This window comes from Neomonachus schauinslandi, chromosome 16 (assembly GCF_002201575.2).
Source record: "Neomonachus schauinslandi chromosome 16, ASM220157v2, whole genome shotgun sequence".
In the NCBI taxonomy this organism is placed as follows: domain Eukaryota; kingdom Metazoa; phylum Chordata; class Mammalia; order Carnivora; family Phocidae; genus Neomonachus; species Neomonachus schauinslandi.
The window spans coordinates 2,218,127-2,243,927 of record NC_058418.1 but is presented as its reverse complement, the minus strand read 5'-3'; the positions used below and the strand labels follow the sequence as shown (position 1 = coordinate 2,243,927).

Here is a 25,801-nt window from a genome sequence, read left to right as displayed (position 1 = left end):
CAGGCCTCCTGCTGAGCAGGGAGCCCGATGCGGGGCCTGATCCCAGGACCCTGGGATCATGACCTGAGCAGACGCTTAACGACTGAGCCACCCAGGCGCCCCTGTCTACTACACTTCATAAGCACATTCAGAAGCACCCATTTGCTTTCCCCATAGTTCCTTGCATTAAGCTGTAACCAATTCCAAATGGATTTGGTTGCTATGATTACATAAAACAGGCCACTGCAACTGAAATCATGTAATAGGTAAAACCAGGATCAAATACACCATTTGACTTCTTTTTTTTTAAAGATTTTATTTATTTATTTGAGAGAGAGAGAATGAGAGAGAGCACATGAGAAGGGGGAGGGTCAGAGGGAGAAGCAGACTCCCTGCCGAGCAGGGAGCCCGATGCGGGACTCGATCCAGGGACTCCAGGATCATGACCTGAGCCGAAGGCAGTCGCTTAACCACCTGAGCCACCCAGGCGCCCACACCATTTGACTTCTCCCTGCAGTTTGAATAGGCAGCAAAGAATGTTGCCCTGAAGAAGCCACCCCCATTAAGTTGGGGCCTAATTCTCTAAATAAGGAACAGGGCCCTTCTTTTTCCACCGTCACATTTAGGCAATGGAAAGGTCCAGGAGACACTGGTTTAGTAGACACCAGGTCTAAGCCATGGTATTCAGCTGAACTTCAGAGATAGTAGGCTTCACAGCAGAATGCCACAGCTGTGTTACTATAACTCCCAGTGGACAGGTGAGACCAGCCTCCCTGTCCTACCACTTCCCCTGGCAAGCAGATACACCATTGTATGCCTCTGGCCAGATGAAGATCCAGCTACCCTTCCCCATCATCTTTTAAAATCTGCTTTATTGAGGTATAATTTATATTCAATAAAATGCATGCATTTTAAGTACAGTATCTTGATGAGTATGGACAAACGTATACACTTGCATAACCGTAACCACAGGCTAGAGAACATTTTCATCGCCCTGAAAAGTTCCCTTGTGCACTTTCTACACAGTTGCTCATTTACCCAGCCCCAGGCAACCAATGATTTTTTCTGTCACTCGAGATTATATGTGTTTTCTAGGGGTTCATAGAAACATTCATTTTTTTAAAAACATGGTTCAGAGGTGATTCTGATTCACACTAACATTTTAGAACTACTCTTACAATCTCCCTCTGACTACTTCATCTCAATTTATGGTATTTCCTCTGCCTCTCTTCTACTTACCCATTTTCAAATTGCCTAGCCACATTCAAGAGCTTATAGGTATACTCATGACTTTAAGTTTCCTGGTTTTCACTATAGAAGTTCCTTTTTCTGGAAAAGGAAAGAAACACTTTTTTTTTTTTTTTTCAGTACTGGAGTCCAGGTATGATACCAAGGTATCATCTCCAGAGCAGCACATTTATGAAATACAGACGCCACAGTGGGAGATAATGGAAAGCCTCACAAGTTATGGTCTTGAGTGCTCGAGGTTCCAAGATGATTGGGAATACAGAAGCCAGTTTAACAGACAACGGGGAAATCCAGATGGACATTTGAGTCAAATGATAATCAGTCATGAAGAAATAGCCACTTTAAACCAACAAGCATCATTTCCTTTTTATCAGAAAACTCATCGTGGAGAAAAACCCTATGAATATAACGAATGTAGAAAAGACTTCTGGCAGGAGGACTTCCTTATTAATCATCAAGGAATTCATGCTAATGAGAAACCCTATAAATGTAAGGAATGTGGCAAGGCCTTTAAGTATGGCTCACGACTAATTCAACATGAGAATATTCATTCTGGCAAGAAACCCTATGAATGTAACGAATGTGGAAAGGCCTTCAATTCTGGTTCAAATTTCATACAACATCAGAGGGTTCATACTGGTGAGAAACCTTATGAATGTAAGGATTGTGCAAAGGCCTTTAGTCGAAGCTCACAGCTGATTGAACATCAACGAATTCATACTGGTGAGAAACCCTATCAATGTAAGGAATGTGGCAAGGCCTTCAATAGGATCTCACATCTTAAAGTACATTATAGAATTCATACTGGTGAAAAACCCTATGCATGCAAGGAATGTGGGAAGACCTTTAGTCATCGGTCTCAGTTGATTCAACATCAGACTATTCATACGGGCAAGAAACTCTATGAATGTAAGGAATGTGGGAAGGCCTTTAATCAAGGCTCAACTCTTATTAGACATCAGAGAATCCATACTGGTGAGAAACCCTATGAATGCAAGGCATGTGGGAAGGCCTTTAGAGTGAGCTCACAACTTAAGCAACATCAGAGAATTCACACTGGAGAGAAACCCTACCAATGTAGGGTTTGCGGTAGGGCTTTCAAACGGGTCTCACATCTTACTGTACATTATAGAATTCATACAGGTGAGAAACCATATGAATGTAAGGAATGTCGGAAGGCCTTCAGTCATTGCTCACAACTGATTCAGCATCAGGTAATTCATACTGAGGAAAAGTCTTGTAAATATAAGGAATGTGGGAGGACTTTACATCATGATTCAGCTACTGTTCAACACCAGAGAATGCATAATAAAGAAACACAAGTGAACATAATAAATGTAGAAAAGCCTTCCATTAGCACTTACCCTTTATTAATCATCAGAGAATTTATGTTAGCAAGCAACCATATCAGTGGAAATAATGGGGAGAGCCCATTAGCTTAGGCTAGTCCCAACTTCTTATATTTTGCAGAAAGACTTGAAGAATGTAATGCAAATGGGAATGCCTTCATTCAAGCTATCCTTTATCCTGAGTCATAAGATTAATAATGAAAAATTTTACGGATATAAATTGTTTAGACCATAATTATTGAAGAAGCAAGGAAAGGTTGGAAAAAAAAATTTGTCTCTAATATATTACAGGATCACATTTTCTAACCACACTGTAATAATTTTAACAGCAGCCAGAAATTTTAATTTTTTGGCACTTGAAAAAAAAATAACAGCCAAATTACTCTTGGGTTCAACTTTTTTTTTTTTTTTAATAGGCACCACACCCAGTGTGGGCCTCAAACTCATGACCCTGAGATCAAGAGTCATATGCTCTACCGACTAAGCCAGCCAGGTACCCCATTACTCTTGGGTTAATAAATAAATCATGCAAATTATCATGCATGGTAATGAAAGAATGACAATTGAGAGATTAGCATTCCAGGAGTTGTAGCATGTGGCTGAAGTTACTCAGAAGAATTTTTATGGCTTTTAAATGCATGCAAAGCATGAAAACTTGAAAGATTATTCTCAAATATATTAAATGTACTATTCAAGAAGCCAGAAAAGACAATACCAAACACTGAGGTGATGAAAGAACAAATTGGTACAAAATTAAAAGAGAAAATAATGAAATTAGAAAGTGGTTATCTTACAATAATTCCTGACCCAAGAATAAACAAAATTTAAGATAATATTTCTCAATTTCTATGTTGTTTTAGATTATCTTTCATCACTTTTGTCACAAACAGAAGGGGCCGGTTGCCTACATAGCGGCCATACCCGATTCCCCTTCCTACTGGCAGCATCTGTGTCTTGCCTTAGACTCTGAAGATACCAGATGCTAACTTTTCAGCGTCTTCTGCAGCTCAGGATGGCTCTCGTGTTCCAGGGTAAGGCCAGTATGTTCCAAGGATCTGTAGGGGCTTCTGGGACAGATTTTCCTCATTCAGAAGAGACAGATCTATCAGGAAGACTCCATCTCCTCTCATCTGCTTTTAAACATTCTCCTATGAGAACATAATGCCTGGAGCTGCTGTAGCCATGTTGGAACCAAAAGGAGAAAACCGAGGACCTCAGAGAAGCTGACCCAGAGTTACCAGGCCAATTCTGGAACTGTCTCTGTGAAGCCTTGTTATGTAAAAAAAATAAATAAATAAACCTTTATTGCTGAAATTCTTTTAGTTGGATATTTTGTAAACTTGTAGCCAAAACCATCCTAAATTATGGAACTTCAAATTTTATTTTACTACGACTGGTAAATGTGGCCTGAAGATACCTACTTTTTTGAATTCATTTCTCTTCGTAGCTAAATACAGGATTGATTTTTGTATATATTCTGTAACATTGAAAAAGAATATATCTACTTTTCTTGGGTATAAGATTCTGTTTAAGCCAGTGGATTATAATGATAAAATTCTCCAGGTTCTTAAACAATTTGGTACACTGGATCAGAATTTCCTAAAATGAATTTTTTAAACCAAAATCTTGAGTTTTCAGAGATTTTTACTTTTTAATTAATGTTGCTTGATTTATAAAGACCTACAACATAACCCCTATTGATGAATCATTTTTATCATTGTATAGTATCCTGTTCGGCTAAGTGTAGGGGTTGACAAACCAAATCTGGCCTGCTGCCTGCTTTATAAATAAAGCTTTATTGGAACACAGCCATGCTCATTTATTTACATATTGTCTACTGCTTTTGCACTACAACAGCAGAACTCAGTGGTTGCAATAAAGACTATAGCCACAAATCCTATACTGACTGACTCTTTAGATAAAAGTTTGCCAACCCTGACCTAGTGTAATCCTTTTGGCATTTTATTTCCATACTGGGTAACGCTACTACTAATGATTTGTCTTTGTTTACCTGGTATATTTTTGCTCATTCCTTTATTTTCAACCCCTGTCATTTCAGTTGTTTCTTGAAACAAAAAAAAACCAGAGCTGATTCTTTTTTTTTAAATTTTTTATTTATTTGCGAGAGAGAGAATGAGAGACAGAGAGCATGAGAGGGAGGAGGGTCAGAGGGAGAAGCAGACTCCCTGCTGAGCAGGGAGCCCGATGCGGGACTCGATCCAGGGACTCCAGGATCATGACCTGAGCCGAAGGCAGTCGCTTAACCAACTGAGCCACCCAGGCGCCCCAGAGCTGATTTTTAATTCAACTTTATTCTTTTCATTTTACATTGTATGTCCTATTTGTGTTATTTTGGTCTTTTCCTTTCCTTATGTTAGCTGATCATTTCCCCTTTTGCTAAATTGGAACTTCCCACTGTGTTTACGGTAGTGGTTATCTCCACATTCCTTATCATTTGGGCAGAATGAAAGCAGTATTATACTTGTATACCCACCATTAATTTACTTTGCCACTCTCCTCCAAGAAGAGACCACCCTTGCTTTCTTGTTCCTTTCCTTCGCAGCTTGTTCTTTCGCATTTCCTCCATTTCACTAACGTAATATAAACTTAATCCAAAGCTTTTAGTTTTGCTTTTATTTCATTTATGATGCTTACATTACTTACTGCCAGACCCACTCATGATTTCCCTTTAAATTTAAATATACTCAGGTAGGGGTGCCTGGGTGGTAGGTTAAGCGTCTGTCTTCGGCTCAGATCATCATCTCAGGGTCCTGGGGTCAAGCTCTGGATCAGCTTCCCTGCTCAGCAAGGGAGTCTGCTTCTCCCTCTCCCTCTGTGCTTGCTTGCTCTCTCTCTCTCAAAGAAATAAAATCTTTTAAGAAATTTTTTAAAATATACTCAGGGAAAGTAACATTCATTGTTGGCTGCTGATTCTTTTCATCTTTTTTTTTCCTCTGTCTTGTGGTAACAAGTTTTATTTCAAATGCTATTTGGTTAGACTTTTATTGAGTAGTTCTATTTCTCAACAAATGGTATATACCTGGTATTCTCTGAATCCTTATGTGTCCAGAAAAGTTTCTAAGATCCTCACAAATTATACTTCCGTTGGGCAGAACATTCTCGGATTATAGTTTTTTCTCAGTAATCTGATGTTTCTTACCTCATGTAGATGTATTTGTAACAAATTAACAAAAACTTAGTGGCTTAAAACAACACATTTATTGTTGGGATGTCAAAAGTCTGAAATAGGTCTCAGTGGGCCAAAATCAAGGTGTTGATGGGGATGTGTTCTCTTGCGGAGGCTCTGTGAAAGAAACCACTTTTTTGGCTTCTAGAGGCTGCCTGTATTCTTGGTGTGGCCCCTTTCCATCCTCAATGGCAGCAATAGCTTCTTGAGTCTTTCTCACATTGCATCATTCTGACACTGATTCTTTGGCCTCACTCTTTCACCTTTAAGGATCCTTGTGATTATGATGGCTCCTGTGGACAATCCAGGATAATCTTGTCTTAAATTCAGCTGATTAACCATCTTAAGTCTCCCTGCAACTTAATTCCCCCTTGCTACTAACATAACAGGTTTCTGGGATTAGACAGAGACATCTTTGGAGGGCTATAATTCTGCCTACCACAGTAACTGCTTCCGTCCTGGCTTTTGGCAAGAGTTTCTAGCCGTAGAATTCAGGAACTTAAGTGGGATATGCTTAGATAGTCTCATGTCCTTTTTTTAGCCCAAGGAAATTTTCTTCCAAATATTAATTAGGACTTCTCAACTGTTCTGTTTTATTCTTATTTTAAAACTTGAAAAATACTTTTTACGTATGTATGTATTTGAGAGAGCGAGCTCACACACAGAGCAAGAGCAGGGGGAAGAGCAGAGGGAGAGGGAGGGGAAAGACACGGGGCTCAATCTCACGACCCTGAGATCATGACCTGAGCTGAAGCAGACGCTTAGCCGACTGAGCCACCCAGGCGTCCCAAGAATTAAAATTATAATCATGCAGGGCATGTAACATGGGAGGAGCAGAATTTGGGGGTGAGGGACATTTTAGAAATCTGTCCAAGATGCTCAGTATTTTCATGAACACCGGAAGGCTGGCATGAGATAAGGGAGGAAGAGAATTGCAACCTGTCTTTCTGGGAGGCAAGCCTGACCTCTTATGTTTTCTCTTCACTCCTTGGCTGCCTTCTCAGGACTCACCCTTCCCCAGGAGAGGAACCTGGAGGACTCATTGGTCCTTGCTATTCTGAAAGCCATGGCCTAGGTAAGTCATGCTTTCTTTCTCCTTCCTCAAACTGTGCTCATTTTATATAAATGTAGGAAAAATTTGGGGGGATTTCCTGCCTAAGTTTCACCCAGGCACAAAAGGATCAAATAGCCCTAAGCTCTCGCTAAGAATCCCCCCTCTCTGACCTGGGTTCATGTGTTCACATCTCCTATGGACTGTTTTGCAGGAGCCTCGATGGACCAGAAATGCATTGTTTCAGTGAAACATGAAAGACTCCTACATGAAGTATGGTTTAATGGACTAATCAGTGTTTAAAGGAACCACACATAATAATGCTTTAATGGTAATCTACAGAACAGGGTTTCCCAGTTGGATAAGATGGGCAGTGGTGGTGGTTGGTCTCTGCTGTGATCTGAATATGTTCTTCCAATTCATATGTGATGGTATTTGGAGGTGGGACCTTTACTAAGTGATTAGGTCAGTATGAATGGGATTAGTGTCCCTATAAAAGAGTCTCTAAAGAGATCCCTTACCTAACTCTTCCACTATGTGAGGATGTAATGTCAAGTTGGCCATCTGCAACCTGTGAGAGGGCCCTCACCGGAGCCCAGTCATGCTGCCACCCTGATCTTGGACTTCCAGCCTCCAGAACCATGAAAAACAAACTCCGATTGTAAATAAGCCACCCAGACTGGTACTTGGACTCTGAAGATACCAGATGCTAACTTTGGTACTTTGTTACAGCAGCCAGAATGGACTAAGACAGAAGGTCTCAGCCTCAGAATGCAGTAACATTGGGGGTGGCATTGGGAATTTGGTTATAGAATCTGAGACATTGCCCAGCAGTCCCTCCAGATGGATGCCTGACCCAAGGTCATATTTGATGTTGAGCCACAAGTGTGGGTAGTGGGCCACATCTGTGTGAGCCTGGATTACTCCCCACCCGCCATTAGCATTCTATTGCTCGGAAACAAGGAAAGAGCACACTTAGGGATGGGCTAGGTGAGACTAGCCAGAGTGCATGAGGTATTGAAAATCATAAATCAGCAGAGCTAGGAATGTCCCTAAAGATATCTTGTTCAACCTCAAGTGCCCCAAAATGAAAGGTTGAGTCACTTAGTGCAATGTCATGGGAGAGTGTGCAGCTAATAAAAATAAATCTGATTAAAGAAGCTCACCTAGTAAGGAAAGGTAACATTAAGACAGTGATGAACCTGACTCTTCAATATATTTTATTTTATTTTTTCTTAAAGATTTTATTTATTTATTTGAGAGAGAGAGAATGAGAGAGAGAGCACATGAGAGGGGGGGAGGGTCAGAGGGAGAAGCAGACTCCCTGCCGAGCAGGGAGCCTGATGCGGGACTTGATCCAGGGACTCCAGGATCATGACCTGAGCCGAAGGCAGTCGCTCAACCAACTGAGCCACCCAGGCGCCCTCTTCAATATATTTTAAAAGAATACACAACTCTCATAATTCCTAACAGAGACTCTGTTAACCATTTTGCAATGATTCCATGAAAAAAAATGTTTCTCTAGCTCAGGATTTCTCAAGCTCAGTACTAATGATATTTAAGGCTTATAATTCTTAGTTGTGCTGTCTCATACATTGGTGAATGGTCAGCAGCATCTCTGGCCTCTACCACTTGGTGCTGGTAGCATTCCCTATCCCAGTGGTGCTAACCAGAATGTCTGCAGATGCTGCCAACTGTCTTCCGGGGGTGCAGAATTGCCCCGGAGAACCATTTCTCTCATTTGAATTTTCTTGAAACATTATGAAAGCATTCAAACACTTAAAAAATATATCAGTGTTTCCATATTCACTGCCTAATTTCTGAACAGAAGGAATAAAGACAATTCAGACATATTAAGAAGTTGTGCATTGACCTTCTACAGTTAAATTTATTGGAAAACCATGGAACTTGAATTCTTTTTGTTCTTTGAAGTATCTTTTGATGGACCTATCTCCCTTTATGAAGGAAGTTGTGCTGCTCTCAAGAGAAGTACAGACCCTTCCCTTGAATTGCCACAATTTCCTTAATGTGCTCGCTGGCTTCAGCTCGGCAATGTCCTTCTCATCCTTTTATTTTTCTAGTCATAAATATTTATTTCAATGGCACACATTATCATTTTGTTGTTTCAAGGGTCAGTGATGTTTAGGGATGTGGCGATAGTCATCTCAGGTTGAGTGGGGCAGGCTGGAACTTGCTAGGATTTGTGCAGAGATGGAATGCTGGAAAACTTAAGCAACTTCATCTCTAGGTAAGATGTTAATACCCCTGGGGGCGCCTGGGTGGCTCAGTCATTAAGTGTCTGCCTTCAGCTCAGGTCATGATCCCAGGGTCCTGGGATCGAGCCCCACATCGGGCTCCCTGCTCAGCGGGAAGCCTGCTTCTCCCTCTCCCTCTCCCTCTGCCGCTCCCCCCGCTTGTGATCTCTCGCTCTCTGTGCCAAATAAATAAATAAAATATTAAAAAAAAAAGATGTTAATACCCCTGGAAGGTTGAAATTTGTCCACTGGAACATCTGCTGCCTTTGGTGTGAATTTCTGAGGTGCCTTTCAAGACTCTGGTTGAGTTTCTGCTCTGCTCTCAATGAGATTGTACAGAATGGGGATGGATAATTCTGTAGGATAACACCTCAAAAAGCTTCTTCCCCAGTCCAAAAATGACTTCCTCCTCTTCTCTGGCCTTTTCTAATTTCTTCTCTTCATTGATAACCAGGAACTGGATATGAATTCTGAGACACCCCCTTTGTGACTCTGCTGCATTTCTTCTTGGGTACACAGGTTTTTCTATATCCAAGCCAAATGTGATCTCCTTACTGGAACAAGGGAAGGAACCCTGGTTGGCAGAGAGATGTGACAGGAAGCCTGGGCCAGGTGAGTGAAGGATGATTAAGGAGGGCAGTAGCACTGTAGGTAATGGCCCAGGTCAGCAGGATGGAGCACCTTTGAGACAATGACTAGAAGGGTCCCGTCAGAGAGCCTAGTGTTCAGAACAGAGCATTACTCCTATCAGTGCGAGCTCTGGGGGGGCCTCTCTTGTACTCCCACACACCACTCCCTGTGCCTGTCTCCATTCAAAGAGGAAGGTGCTTTCTTTGAAGTATAACTTTACCTTTCTAGGGAACATTATTTCTTCCCAGTTTCTCCCCCATTCTTTTTTTAATAGTTGGGTCATTATTTCCATCCAAAAGCATGTTTCCAAAAATAGTTTATTTTGGTTACAGCACAATGATTTTTTCCTTTGACATGTTTTTCCAGATTCAGATTTTGTACATTCTTTCTTTCACTCTTTCCCTTTTTAGAGAGGGAGGGGAGGAGGCAGAGGGAGAGAGAATCTTAAGCAGGCTCCACACCCAGGGTGGAGCCTGACACAGGGCTCGATCTCACAACCCTGAGATCATGACCTGAGCCAAAATCAAGATTTGGACGCTTAACCAACTGAGCCACCCAGCCACCCCACTCTTTTCTTAATAAACATTTTCTCATTTTCCAGTTTGAGTAAGACTCTGTATTAACCTGGGCCCTAAATTTGCTTCTGATGCATCCTCAGATGGAGGATTACGCCAGCCTATAATTTCTGCTGTCAAACATTTCTTAAGCATTTTTAAAAATTCTATATAGTCAAATTTTTTATGATTATTATCATAATTCTGATCATGATTTTTTTCATTCTTGTATGCAGGCTGCAGAACACTTTGTGTAGACATACCATAGTTTATTGAACCACTCTCCTATATGTGGGTGTTTAGACTGTTTTCAGTATTTTAAAATTATGATCATGCTGTAATGAATAGTCTTATGCATATATATTTTCATGTTGTTGGAAGTATATCATCAGGGTAGATTCCTAAATGTGGGAGATTTTGATAGGCAAGACTCATGCTTTTTAAATATCATACTAGGAAATTGCCTAACAAGTATGCCCAAGGGCTGTTTCATTTTCTAGAGGATTTGTACCATTGTCTTACTGTTTACTCTTGATTAGGACCTAGACTCATGCAGTTAGCTTGTTAACATGGACATTGCTGGCCAGCAGAAAAAATAACCCCAAATGCTATGATTTTCACACTCTGTATGACATTAACCAGTTTTTGATGTATTAGCAAGCTCATTTCAGCATTTGTTTGTGTTTGTCTGTGTATTCATTTATTGACTTCTTTGAAGCAGCTTTGCCATTATGCTGGTTCCTTATTAAGGAGTTAAATAATTCTGACAAACCTTATGAATGCAAGCAATATGGGAAGGCTTTCCACCACTGTTCTGATCTTCCTCAACATCATAGAATTCACACTGGGAAAGACCCTGTGAATGTAAAGAATGTGGAAGGGCCTTTAGTCCTGTTTCACTCTTTACCCAACATCAGAGAATTCATACTGGTGAGAAAACCTACGAATGTAAGGATTGTTTAAAAAAACAAAACAAAACTGTATTTGGCTCTCAAAACTTAATGTACATCATAGAGCTCATACTGGGGGAAATTCTATCAATATACTGAATGTGCAAAAGCTTTTAGTCACTTCTCACTAATTATTCAACATGAGAGAATTCATACTGGAGAAAAACCCTGGCTCTAAGGAATACAGAAAGGCCTTTAGTGGTATCACACAACTTAATGAACATCAAAGTATCCATACCAGTGAGAAGTCATATAAATGTAATGAATGTGGAAAGACCTCTAGTCATCATTCATATCTACCTCAAATCAGAGGATCCATACTGGTGAGACACCTTATAAATATAAGGTTTGTAGGAAGGCCTGTATGCAGGGCTCACAACTTTATCATCACCAGAGAACTCAGACTAGTGAGAAACCATATAAATGTAATGAAAACTTTCAGCTGGATTTCACAATTTAATGAATATATTAGCAACTATACTGATGAGAACCCGTATCAATGTACTGAATGTGGAAAAGCTTTTAGTCACTTAACACTAGTTATTCAATGTCAGAAAATTCATACTGGTGAAAAGCCCTATTATGTAAGGAATGTGGGAAAGCCTTTAGTCAGTGTTCACAACTTATTCAGCATCATTCTTTATGTATGTAGAATGTGGGAAGGCTTTCAGATACTGTCATCTTCCTTAACCTTAAGGAATTCATGCTAGAGAAAATTCCTATAAATAAGTGAAGGGAAGACTTCACTGGTTTTGTTCCTCATGGAACATCAAATAATTCATGATTATGTATAACCTTGTCCAATATGGAAATGCTTTTTGGTTCAACTCATGTTACATTTATCAGCGGATTCACATCATCACATTCATCACTAAATGCCATATTAAAATGGTAATGTAAAAAAGTCCCCCAATACCACCTATCAATTATTATTCATTGCAAAATTCATGCTGGCAAGCAACCATGTAAGTGGAGAAATTTTGGAAACCATTTACATTAAGCTAACCCTAACTTACATAAAAGGATCATATGAGAAAGTAACCCTTTACATGCCATATATGTGGGAATTTCTTTAGGCATAAGGCTCTTTATTTTTAGAGATTTTATTTATTTATTTATTTATTTATTTTTAAAAGATTTTATTTATCTATTTGACAGAGAGAGAGAGACAGCTAGAGGGGGAACACAAGCTGGGGAGTGGGAGAGGGAGAAGCAGGCTCCTGGCTGAGCAGGGAGCCCAATGAGGGGCTCAATGCCAGGACCCCGGGATCATGACCTGAGCTGAAGGCAGATGCTTAATGACTGAGCCACCCAGGCACCCCGAGATTTTATTTATTTGACAGAGAGAGCACAAACAGGGGAAGTTCCAGGGGGAGAGGGAGAAGCAGACCCCTGCTGCCGAGCAGGGAGCCCAATGCAGGGCTCAATCCCAGGATCCTGGGACCATGACCCAAGCCAAAGGCAGACGCTTAACCGACTGAGCCACCCAGGTGCCCCTAATTGTGAATAATTATGTGTGAAAGAAATTTCTAATACATTAACATTATTCCTTCCCAGTGTCATATTTTTATATTAATATACACTTTGACATGCTTACAAACAGTATACTAATGTAGTATTTTTCAGCATTTACTCAATATTATAATGTTGGTATATAGTCCTTCCTTATAATTTTATAGATGCTAATGGGTATCATGGTATCTCATTGTGGTTTTGATCTGCATTTCCTTAATGACTAATGATATTGAGCATTTTTATGCACCTATTTGCCATTACTTAATCTTTAGTGAACTATCTGCTCAAATCTGTTACCCACTTATAAATTGGTTTGTTTGCCTTCTTTTGAGTTTTGAGTGTTCTGTATATATTCCAGATACAAGTACCTATTTGCATATGTGATATGTAAATAATTTTCTCTAGGCTGTTGTCTTTTCATTATCTTAGTTGTGTTTTTTGAGGGGTGGAAATTCGTAATTTTTTTAAGTACGCTCCACATCCATTGTGGAGCCCAACATGGGACCTGAACCTATGACCCTGAGATCAAGACCAGAGTTGAGATCAACAGTCAGACACTCAACCAACTGAACCATTCAGGCACCCCAGCAATTCTTAATTTTGATGAGGTTATATTTATCATTTTTATATTTTATGGTGAAATATCAAAGAAGTCTTTGCCAACTTAAGGTCACAAATACTTTCTCCTGAAAGTTTTGTAGTTTTAGGTTTTACATTTAGCTCTATTTTGGAGTTAATTTTTGTATATGGTGCAAGAGATGGATCAAAGTTGTTCTTTTCATATAAATATCCAGTTGTTCCAGCACCAATTGGAAAAACACTTTTCATTCTCTACTGAATTGCCTTTGCTTTTTTTCCCCAAATCAACTGACCATGTATGTACCGGTTTATTTCTGGACTCTAGTCTGTCTCATTAACCTCTTTTTCTGTCTTTATGCCAATACTTGTCTTGATTACTGTAGCTTTTGCATTTCGGTATGAATTGTGGAATCAGCATGTTGAATTCTATTTAAAAGCCTACAGGGATTTTGACTGAGATGGTGCTGAACATATAAATGACCTTTGGTGAGAAGTGATGTCTTAATAATATTGAGATTTCCAATGCATGAAGGTAACATATCTATTTCATCAATATTTCTCTCAACTGTGTTTTGTAATTCTTAGTGTACAGATTATTTAAGTATTTCATATTTTTGGTGCTACTGTAAGTGAAAATTATTATAATTTATGGATATGTTACATATCCATAAAGATATATAAATCATTATATATATAATATATGATATATAATAATAAAATTATTATAAATTATTGTTTTAATTTCAATTCCTAATTTTTCGATGCTAGTATATAGAAATGTGATTGGTTTTTATATGTTCATCTTATAATGTGCAACCTTGCTAAACTCATTCAACTCTAAAGTAACTTTCTGTGTAATACATAGGACTTTCTACATGATCATGCCATCTGCAAATAGTTTTACTGCTTCCTTTCCAATCTGCCTTCTATTTTTTTCTTGCCTTATCACTGGCTAAAACCTCCAGGACAATGTTTAATACAAGCAGTGGGAGCAGACTTCCTTGTCTTTTTCTTAATCTTAGGAGATAAGCATTCAGAAATATGATGTTGGTTATAGGTTGTCTTAGTCAGCTTGAGCTGACTATAACAAAACGCCTGAGTGGCTTAAACAACAAACGTTTCTCACAGTTGTGGAGTCCGGTAAGTCCAAGATCAAGGTGCCGGCAGTTGTGGTGTCTGGCAAGCCAGGTCCTACAGCTCTTTTGCTGCCTAAATCCATCTCTTCTTGTAGTAGGCCTTGGAACTGTAACATAGGACTTTCTTGTTTCTCCTGCTATCAACTAATCAATTCTGGATTCTGTGATATCCATAGGCAATCCATTTCTTCTGTTCCTAGGGCTCTATCACCAGAGTATGTGGTATATATGTATATACGTGTATGAAATACACATTCATCTCGGGTCCTGAGTTTCATCTACTAAAACCTATTACACATTTCCAGCTTATGGTTCAAGCTATAGCTCAACTCTAAATGATTCCTTAATAAATGCATCACAAATGTGCTTCATTTCCTCACTTTCTATCAACTTAAGTATCACCAAGATTCAAAACTAAAACTATATTCACTCCTATACATCAAAACAACCAATTTAGGTCCTTCTAATGAAAGTTTCTGGTTTGCACAGGTCCATGGAAGCAAATCTTAGTTCCTCCACTCAAAAGTAAAACTAAAAGTTTCTACACTTTTATTTTTTAAAAAGATTTTATTTATTTGACAGAGAGCATGCGAGAGAGCACAAGCAGGGGGAGAGGGAGAGGGAGACACAGGCTCCATAATGAGCAGGGAGCCCGATGTGGGGCTAGATTCCAGGACCCTGGGATCATGACCTGAGCCAAACGCAGATGCTTAATGACTGAGCCACCCAGGCATGCCGAAAGTTTCTATACTTTTAAACAAACTCAGGAAAGAATTAACATAGCAAGCCTGAGAATGCTCTCCTTAGAAAGTCTTGCTTACAAAGTTGGTTCTCGACGTTCTCTAGCAACTTGGTTTTGGGGAGAATTCCTGCCATTCCTAGAATAAAAGTGGCTCCCTGTGCCTAAATGATTTGTGTGAATGTAGCTTACGCAAAATACCTATCTTCTAAGACTCTGGAATTTTAGCATATGGCAAAATAGGCAGAGGGAACCTTTGTGACCAGCTTCCAATAAAACCCTTAGGTAACAAATCTCTATTGTTGTCCAGCCAACATCTCATACATATGTCACAACTTTCAGCTATTAGAATTAAGCACATCCTATATGACTCTTGTATCTAGTTTCCTCCAGACTTTGCCCCATGAGACTTTTCTCTTTGCTGAATCTTAGCTATTGTGTAGTAAAGAGTTTAACCTTTCCCAAAGAGATCTAGTCTTTGCCCTTGGCTTCTGGGAGGTAATCTGACTCCTTGAAATGTCATGCCTACCTAGTAAAAGTATTTCTGTTTACGTAAGAAACTTGAACCATACCAGACAGTCACACAATGTGATTTATGGTGGGGTATCAGTGTGACCTCCGCAGGGCCTAGAGACTGAGGTGAGCCACATAAGCAACCCACCATATCTTTGACAGAGCCCCAATAAAGAGTGGACACCTAAGGTCAGGTAACCTACTGTTGTAGGACAAATGGAAGCTTTGCATCTAGAATCCTCCTGGACTCTGCCCCATCAGTCTCTTTGCTTGGCTGATTTTAATATGTATCCTTTCATAAACCATGAGTAGAAGTTTTTATTAAGTTCCGAGTCCTTCTAGTGAATTATCAAACCTGAGGGTGATCTTGGGGACCCCTGAATGTGCAATTTGTATCAGAAATGAGAGTGCTCTTGGGGACTACTCCCTAACTTTGCAGACATGAGTACAACTTTATGGTGAGTCCTGTGACTACTCCTAGTGAGTCATCAAACCTGGAGGTGATCTTGGGGACCTGTAACACTTGGGCCAGTTTTTAAAAAAGAATAAGTGTTTGTTAGTGAATAAGTGATCAATTGATACATCCATTTGGACATTCAGATAACTATACAGGTCATTTTAAAATAAAGAAACAGGGCGCCTGGGTGGCTCAGTTGGTTAAGTGACTGTCTTCGGCTTAGGTCATGATCCTGGAGTCCCAGGATCGAGTCCCGCATCGGGCTCCCTGCTTGGCAGGGAGTCTGCTTCTCCCTCTGACCCTCCCCCCTCATGCTCTCTCTCTCTCATTCTCTCTCTCAAATAAATAAATAAAATCTTAAAAAAAAATAAAGAAACAGCAGTAGCAAAGAATATGTTTCATAAAAATATAGAGCCTTATGCAAGACCGAAGAAATAAGAATGAGCTAGTGAGGAATGGGATCAGGAGTTAAAAAGAACCTTACCAAAGATAATGAAGAAAGACACACCTATAGTTTCTGAGGCTGTAGGCACTTATAAAGGTCAATGTAAATGTTGGGTGATCGCAGAAGATGACTAGTATTCCTGTAGGAACTCAAATTCAAGAAGCCTCAATTTCTGCACATGCCAGAAACATCTGAAGAGAGCATCTTTCATATCCTAAAGGTGCTGCCCTCTATAATCAGATGGTCTGTGATATGCATGGCTTACCCCTACCTGGTTCCTCTTACCCACTTGGCACTGGGACTCTCATCTCTTATTTCCCTCTCATTCAGGGAAGTTTCCCATGCTCTAATAGTGAAACTACATCAGACTTACAAATGAAAGACCTGTGAAAATAGGGAGAAAGAATTGGCCATGCTGTTGTTACTTAAGTGTTCTGACACAGCCATATTGTAATAAGGATAGAGGCCATTATAAAACAAGAAAAGTCTTGGTGAATATCCGGTAGATGGGATAAAGAAAGCTGCTCACATTTCATGGAAAATCAGAGCCTCACCAAAGATTCCCAGTAGAACAAGAAGACACATCCAAGATCAGATGCTAAATTAAGGGTTGGATGCACTTACCCACCCAAACCAAATTCTGATAATTCTCCAACATCACTGTAATGTACAAATCTCTTTGAGCAGGGTTCAGTAATCCCCATTCTTCCTTGGAGAAGCCAATGACCACATCTTTGAATGTCACTGATCCCTGAAATGACAAAACACTTTCTTAAAAGAGCCTAATTAAATGATAGGAAGTTGGGAGGCATGGAAAGGAGCTGATCAGAAATCTGTGTCTCTTAAGAGCAGCTTAGCTAAATCACTAAAGGGCAATACTGTGACCTACTATTTGTTCACTAAAATTTGGGTGCAGAAAAATATTTAATGATAAGGGAAAAGTTCAAGATAAACAGAGTGATTAGGGTGCCTGGGTGGCTCAGTTGGTTAAGCGACTGCCTTCGGCTCAGGTCATGATCCTGGAGTCCCGGGATCGGGTCCCACATCGGGCTCCCTGCTCAGCAGGGAGTCTGCTTCTCCTTCTGACCCTCCCCCCTCTCATGCTCTCTCTCTATCTCATTCTGTCTCTCAAATAAATAAATTAAAAAAAAAAATCTTAAAAAAAAAAGATAAACAGAGTGATTAAAAAGAACTGAATACCTATCACAGTTGTTTCTAGAATCCTACATATGCACAATAGGAACACATCCAGACTCTGCTGAAAGCCACCTGTAATCAATTCTACTTTAGTCAATCTAAAGTAGATTACGTTTAGTGGATCTCTAGGAAGACTATCAGGCTAATTCACTCTTTTTGCCAAAATGAAACACAGTCCCCCTTTCCTTGAAACTGGGTTGGGCCTACAACTTGCTTTAATCAACAGAATGTGACAGAAGTGACTCCGTGCCAGTTCCAGGTCAGAAACTAAGAAGGCTGTTTTACCCTCATGGAAGCCAGGGAAGGAGTCCAGCCATCCCACTGGAAAGGCCATTAAGAAGCCAAATGAAGAGGGACAGGTTCTGAGACTACAAGAATAAAGCTGAGGAACCCAACTGGCAGCAAAAATAGAGGCCTAGACACAGGACCTACATATAGGACTTCCAGTTAGGTATCACACTTTGAATGAAGAGGCCATCTTGGGTATTCCAAGCCAGCAGTTATCAAATAACAGGTAAATCATTCCTATCCTGCCCAGTTTGAATTCCTCACCCCCAGAAACATAGGAAATAATAAAATGGTCCTTGCTCTAGCTACTACTACATTTTAGGTAGAGTTTGTTACGTAGCAACAAACGTTAAAGACATTTAAAAAGAAAACCTCTGGCCCAAAATGGTGTCACCAAAATGGTGTCACTTAGGCTAAGTCACCAAATCGGTGCTTAATAACTAACCTAAATGCACTTTCATCCTCTCCCAGAAATGTAGTCTTAACCTGTCAGGCAGGAACTTTCTGGTCACCACAACAGTAATCGGTCACATGGGACTCTATCCCCCAAAGGAAGAAGAGATAATCTACCTAAGACCTCCTGCCCTTCCCTCAAGGGAAGATGGCCTTGCCTGGAACAACTCTTTCTTTTCTTTTGCTAATAACTTTCTCAACCCCTCCCCCTTCCAATATAAACCTTCCACTCCTCAATGCTCCCTGTACTCGCTAGTTTGCTGCCAGATTCATGAATCATTAAATAAAGTCAATTAGATCTTCAGTTTACTCAGTTGAATTTTGTTTTTTAACAGTGCCTCCGAAACCGGAGCAGATGTGTCACCTCATCTGCCTCCATCCGAGCCTGCAACAGGAGCAAGGAGTTCGGTTCCATCTCCAGCCGCTTATGGAGAACGAGTCAGGGAAGGACGGAGGATGCCTTGCTTATAGCTAGTCTTCCTTTCCAATCGTCCGAGGCTTCATTAAATCCTTACACCATGATGATTCACAATGGTTTCATTCACCTATAACTGCCCTGCACGGTCCTCTCCAGATACACCTCCACTGCACCATCTGCTTGTACCAGTATCACAGAAAGCCAACACTTAGGAAATTTTACGGTATTGAACATGGAATGAGCGGATCTGAGCGCCGGCCGCCCCGCCCAAGCCTCATACCTGTCCTGGCAACACGCGGAGTGGTGAGAACACCACCAAGGATCGAGAGGAGACCAAGCACCCGACCAAGGTCTCCCAGCTTCCGGGCCGACCGGAAGTGCTGCTTCACAGCCCGTCTCCTTGCGCGTGCCGCCCTGGGTTCTGGGAGTCCGCTAAGCTGCGGTGTGCGCATGCGTGCCTCCACTGCTGTGGTCCGGAGTCCTAAACACACCGCGGTCCTGGCCAGCCAGAGGTCGCGCTTCAGTAGCGAAGGGCGGATGTAGAACCGGGAATGCTTGGGTTGGTAAACGAGCCAGAAGCCCTTATCCAAAAAAGCGTGGTCTCCTCTCCCCATATCTCGGGACTGGCATAGGCTGGGGGGGAAGTTTTCGCGATTAAGGACGCGCATGCGTAGTGGCGACAGAGGGGGCGGGGCCTCAGCTCACTGTGTCTCCGGTGTGTGCGTTCGGAGGGAACGCGGTCGCGAGTGTTGGAACACGCATGCGTGCGGTCGTGGGGGTTGGAGGGGGTGTGTGTGGAGGGGTTGTTGCGCGGGCGCACAGTACCGCGCCGCGGCTCTCCGGAGGGGTAGGGGCGTTCTGAGGTCGCAGGTAGGGGCTTCCGCGCGGTGTGGAGTAGACTCTGGGGGAGCGTCCGTGGCGGCGGGTACTGGTGGTTGCTGCGGGTGTGGGACCGGGGTGTGCGTTGGGGTGTGGGTGTCTCCCCGTGTGGCCCTGGGGGCGCCAGTGTGGGTGTTGCAGGGACCACTCGTGAAGCTGCGGAGAGGCTGTGTGACTTTTCGCTGCTCCTGTGTAAAATGGGACACTGCTTCTTGAACAGCTAATAGTGTCGTGAGGATTAAATGCCCGAAATGGTGCCCAGCCCCAAATAAGCAGGGGCCTGGTTGGAGTGGAGTGGAATGATTTTTCTTTCCTTTCTTCCTTCCTTCCTTCCTTCCCTTTCTTTCCCTTTCTTTCTTTTCTTTCCTTTTTTTCAGCCAGATCCGGGTTTTCAGAATCAACCCTGGCACTTAAATCTGTCAGATGAGGAAAACCAAATCTGTTCTATAGCAGTTGTGCTGGTTAAAGAAAGATGACGTGCAGAGGGCTCACTTCGGTTATGATAGTACGGCTGTTACTGTTACTAAGTGTGGGATAGACATAGGCTTGGAGAAGTGAATGAAGCGTGCACCTGAACAACTGTGGAACATGCAAGGAGTTGTACTTGGCAGCCACTGGAGTTCACCGCTCCTTCAGATTCTGCCCCAGAGCTCTCTTCCGAATTTCATATCAGGCCTAGACCCAAATTAGGTTGATCCTGGTTCTTTTCCTTTCATGGGCCGACTATACCAAAGTCCCTCAGTCATTAGTGTGTGGGTAATTATGTGTGGCTTTGCCTGTCTGTTCTGTCCCCAAGGATAGATGTTTTTATCTTTTAAAAATGCTTTATTAAAATATGTACAAGTCATAAGTGTATATTGTAATATATCATTTTTTAAAGAAGCAAATTTAATTTTAATATTCTGATTTATTACTTGCCTGATGTTAACCTTAAAAATAAAAATCAGTTATTTTACGGGCAAAAATGGTTTTGTTTTGTTTTGTTTTGTTTTTCAGGAGTACCAGATGCTCGCTATTAGGGATATGCAAGCTAGGGCAAAACCACAGGCAAGTCCAGAGAACAAAGGTGAGGAAGGGAAAAGAAAGAGAGGAACACTCTTGTATACAGGAAAGGGGAGAGTTGGGAAGACTAACAAAAAGGCCATGGGAATAAACTTGAAGTTAGGAGTATAGTGGCTTCTCATTGGCTGGGCTATTGCTGGGGGAGGAGGAAAACCTTCCCTCCACATGCTGGGATAGTAAAGTAGTCTCCAAGTGCAAGGTCCCTTTTTACCTGTGAGGTCTGCAGTTGACCAGGAGTGGTGGGACATGAGAGCTCCTCCTGCTGGCTTCCCTCCATGTTAGTGAGGTTTCCTTTTATTAATTTTCACACTAAAATAGCTGAAAACTATTTTACTTAGCTCTCAAATTCCTTCATTAGCAATATCACAGGTTCATGTGGTAAGTTGTCTCTTCCTTACACTTGGTTCAAAAAATCGTGCAGAAGGGGCGCCTGGGTGGCTCAGTCAGTTAAGCGTCTGCCTTCGGCTCAGGTCATGATCCCAGGGTCCTGGGATCAAGTCCTGCATTGGGATCGCTGCTCAGCGGGGAGCCTGCTTCTCCCTCTCAAACTCCCCCTGCTTCTCCCTCTCTCACTCCCCCTGCTTGTGTTCCCTCTCTTGCTGTATCTCTTTCTGTCAAATAAATAAATAAAAATCTTAAAAAAAAAAATCCTGCAGACAAATAATGACCTTGAGAAAAGTGCCATCACCCTGCAGGTCCTATCTCTCCTCAATATATTACTTGCCCTACCTGGGGATTTTTTTTTTCCAGCCCAGAAACTCTCCAACAGTTCATGCTCTTAACGCCATTGTCTAGCTTTACTGGTAGACTCTGGGTAGGCAGGCCTGTTTCCATTCATGCCTAAAGTGTCCAGTGCCCTTCTTCTTGAGCATTCATTATACCTTTAGAAAAGTTTGTTCAGCAAATCAAGTTGATTCCTTACTTATTAATTGGAAATACTCTTTGTACCTAATTTCTGTAAGGAAAATTGCTGTGAGAAATTTTTTTATACCTGGCTGAATCACTTTCTCATCCATATCTTTTTTTACTTTGATGGGTCCATTTCTCTTAAAAATAGAGGATAGAAGCAAACGGCAAAAGATGTGAAGACAAGAAGTAGGAAAGAATTGAAATGGTCAAAAGAAAGACAAGATGAAAATGACTTTATCCCAGTGAACTTGAAGTCATTTCCTTGCAGTGTAAGCTCAGTGATGCCAGGTGGGAGTGGTACCACAGCTGGGGTTCCCACCACATCTGGCAGACTCTAGGGATTCTACCTTTTCCATTACCTCATGGCGTTTAGTTGAAAGTTCATAGTCCTCCAGTGTCCTGTAATGACTAGACCACAGCAGGATTGAATTTGATACTGGAAGCAGCATTTTATGAAGGACTTTGATAAACTGGGCCTATACTAAGGTGGGAGACTCGGATGATGGAGAGCCTGGAAATTATTGTCTCATGAGAAGGGTTGGAAAAATCTGTGTATGTTTTTCTGGAGAGGAGATAGTTGCAGAGCTATGTGGAAGCATGTGTCTGGTAAAAAGGAATTTAAATTGCTGTTTTCTTCTATGGACTCTAGAACTAGAACCAGGTAGAAATGATAGAGTAACAAATTCTGACTAAAGTACTTTTTTTAGGGGCACCTGGGTGGCTCAGTCAGTTAATCGTCTGCCTTCACATCAGGTCATGATCTCAGGGTCCTAGGATCGAGGCCCAAGTCAGTCTCCATGCTCAGCGGGAAGTTAGCTTCTCCTTCTGCCCCTCTTGCTGTTCATGCTTGTGCTCTTGCATGCTTGCTCTCTCAAATAAATAAATAAAATCTTAAAAAAATAAAATACTTTTTAAAAGTAATTAAAATTTTTATTTTTTTATTTTATTTATTTTTTATTTTTTATTTTTTTTTAATTTTATTTTATTATGTTATGTTAGTCACCCTACAGTACATCATTAGTTTTTGATGTGGTGATCCACGATTCATTGTTTTCGCATAACACCCAGTGCTCCATGCAGTATGTGCCCTCCTTAATACCCATCACCGGGCTAACCCATCCCCCCACCCCCCTCCCCTCTAAAACCCTCAGTTTGTTAGAGTCCATAGTCTCTCGTGATTCATCTCTCCCTCCCGATTTCCCCCCCTTCATTTTTCCCTTCCTTCTCCTGATGTCCTCCATGCTATTCCTTATGTTCCACAAATAAGTGAAACTATATGACTTTCTCTGCTTGACTTATTTCACTTAGCATAATCCCCTCCAGTCCCATTCATGTTGATGTAAAAGTTGGGTATTCATCCTTTCTGATGGCTGAGTAATATTCCATTGTATATATGGACCACATCTTCTTTATCCATTCATCTGTTGAAGGGCATCTTGGCTCTTTCTATAGTTCGGATATTTTGGACGTTGCTGCTATGAACACTGGGGTGCATATGGCCCTTCTTTTCACTACATCTGTGTCTTTGGGGTAAATACCCAGGAATGCAATTGCTGGGTCATAGGGTAGCTCTATTTTTAAGTTTTTGAGGAACCTCCACACTGTTTTCCAAAGTGGCTGTACCAACTTGCCTTCCAACCAACAGTGGAAGAGGGTTCCCCTTTCTCCACAACCTCTCCAACATTTGTTGTTTCTTGCCTTGTTAATTTTTGCCATTCTAATTGGTGTAAGTTGGTATCTCAATGTGGTTTTCATTTGAATTTCCCTGATGGCTAAAGATGATGAATATTTTTTCATGTGTCTGTTACCCATTTGTATGTCTTCTTCAGAGAAGTGTCTGTTTATGTCTTCTGCCCATTTTATGACTTGATTATTTGTTTTTTGTGTGTTGAGTTTGAGAAGTTCTTTATAGATCTTGGATACCAGCCCTTTATCTGTAGTGTCATTTGCAAATATCTTCTCCCATTCTGTGGGTTGCCTCCTTGTTTTGTTGACTGTTCCCTTTGCTGTGCAGAAGCTTTTTATCTTGATGAAGTCCCAAAAGTTCATTTTTGCTTTTGTTTCACTAGCTTTTGGAGATGTATCTTGAAAGAAGTTGCTGTGAGCGATGTCAAAGAAGTTACTGCCTATGTTCTCTTCTAGGATTTTGATGGATTCCTGTCTCACATTGACGTCTTTCATCCATTTTGAGTTTATCTTTGTGTGTGGTGTTCGAGAATGGTCGAGTTTCATTCCTCTGCATGTGGCTGTCCAATTTTTCCAGCACCATTTATTGAAGAGACTGTCTTTTTTCCATTGCATATATTTTCCTGCTTTGTCGAAGATTATTTGACCATAGAGTTGAGGGTCCATATCTGGGTTCTCTATTTTGTTCCATTGGTCTATATGTCTGTTTTTGTGCCAGTACCATGCTGTCTTGGTGATCACAGCTTTGTAATATAGCTTGAAGTCACGCAACGTGAGGCTCCCAGCTTTGTTTTTCTTTTTCAACATTTCCTTGGCGATTCAGGGTCTTTTCTGATTCCATACAAATTTTAGGTTTGTTTGTTCCAGCACTTTGAAAAATGTCTTTGGAATTTTGATCGGGATGGCATTGAAGGTATAGATTGCTCTGGGTAGCATAGACATTTTAACAATGTTTATTCTTACAATCCATGAGCATGGAATGTTTTTCCATCTTTTTTTTTTTTTTTTAAAGATTTTATTTATTTATTTGAGAGAGAGAATGAGATAGAGAGAGCACATGAGAGGAGGGAGGGTCAGAGGGAGAAGCAGACTCCCCGCTGAGCAGGGAGCCCGATGCGGGACTCGATCCCGGGACTCCAGGATCATGACCTGAGCCGAAGGCAGTCGCTTAACCAACTGAGCCACCCAGGCGCCCTGTTTTTCCATCTTTTTGTGTCTTCTTCAATTTCTTTCATGAGTGTTCTGTATTTCCTAGAGTATAGATCCTTTACCTCTTTGGTTAGGTTTATTCCGAGGTATCTTACGGTTTTTGGTGCTATTGTAAATGGAATTGTTTTTCTAATTTCTCTTTCTACAGTTGCATTGTTAGTGTATAAGAAAGCAACTGATTTCTGTGCATTGATTTTTGTATCCTGCCACATTACTGAATTGCTGTATGAGTTCTAGTAATTTGGGGGTGGAGTCTTTGGGGTTTTCCACATAAAGTATCATGCCATCTGTGAAAAGAGAGTTTGACTTCTTTGCCAATTTGAATACTTTTATTTCTTTTTGTTGTCTGATTGCTGTTGCTAGGACTTCTAGTACTATGTTGAACAATAGTGGCGAGAGTGAGCATCCTTAACGTGTTCCTGATCTTAAGGGAAAGGCTCTCAGCTTTTCCCCATTGAGGACGATATTTGCTGTGGCATTTTCATAGATTGACTTTATGAACTTGAGGAATGTTCCCTCTATCCCTATACTCTGAAGACTTTTAATCAGGAAAGGATGCTGCATTTTGTCAAATGCTTTTTCTGCACCAATTGAGAGGACCATATGGTTCTTCTCTCTCTTCTTATTAATGTCTTCTATCACATTGATTGATTTGCAAATGTTGAACCACACTAGCATCCCGGGGATAAATCCCACTTGGTCGTGGTAGATGACCCTTTTAATGTATTGTTGGATCCTATTAGCTAGGATTTTGTTGAGGATTTTGGAATCCATATTCATCAGGGATATCAGTCTGAAATTCTCCTTTTTGATGGGGTCTTTGCCTGGTTTGGGGATGAAGGTAATGCTGGCCTCATCGAATGAGTCTGGAAGCTTTCCTTCTGTTTCTATTTTTTGAAACAGCTTCAGTACAATAGGTATTTTTCCTTCTTTGAATGTTTGGTAGAATTCCCCAGGGAATCCATCAGGCCCTGGACTCTTGTTTTTTGGGAGGTTTTTGATGACTGCTTCAATCTCATTACTGGTTATTGGCCTATTCAGGTTGTCAATTTCTTCCTGTTTCAGTCTTGGCAGCTTATAGGTTTCCAGGAAGGCCTCCATTTCATCCAGATT

General features: G+C 41.0%; 1 protein-coding gene across 1 annotated transcript in view; it reads left to right on the top strand.

Annotated features, from left to right (window-relative positions):
* The window catches only part of ZNF582 (zinc finger protein 582), a 32,697-nt gene extending 20,842 nt beyond the window's left edge, over window positions 1–11,855 (top strand). The window contains exons 6-7 of the mRNA XM_044911333.1: window positions 1,602–2,309; window positions 11,793–11,855. Coding sequence (XP_044767268.1) covers window positions 1,602–2,309; window positions 11,793–11,855 — 771 coding nt within the window. The remainder of the gene's footprint in view (window positions 1–1,601; window positions 2,310–11,792) is intronic.
* Window positions 11,856–25,801: the final 13,946 nt, after the last annotated feature.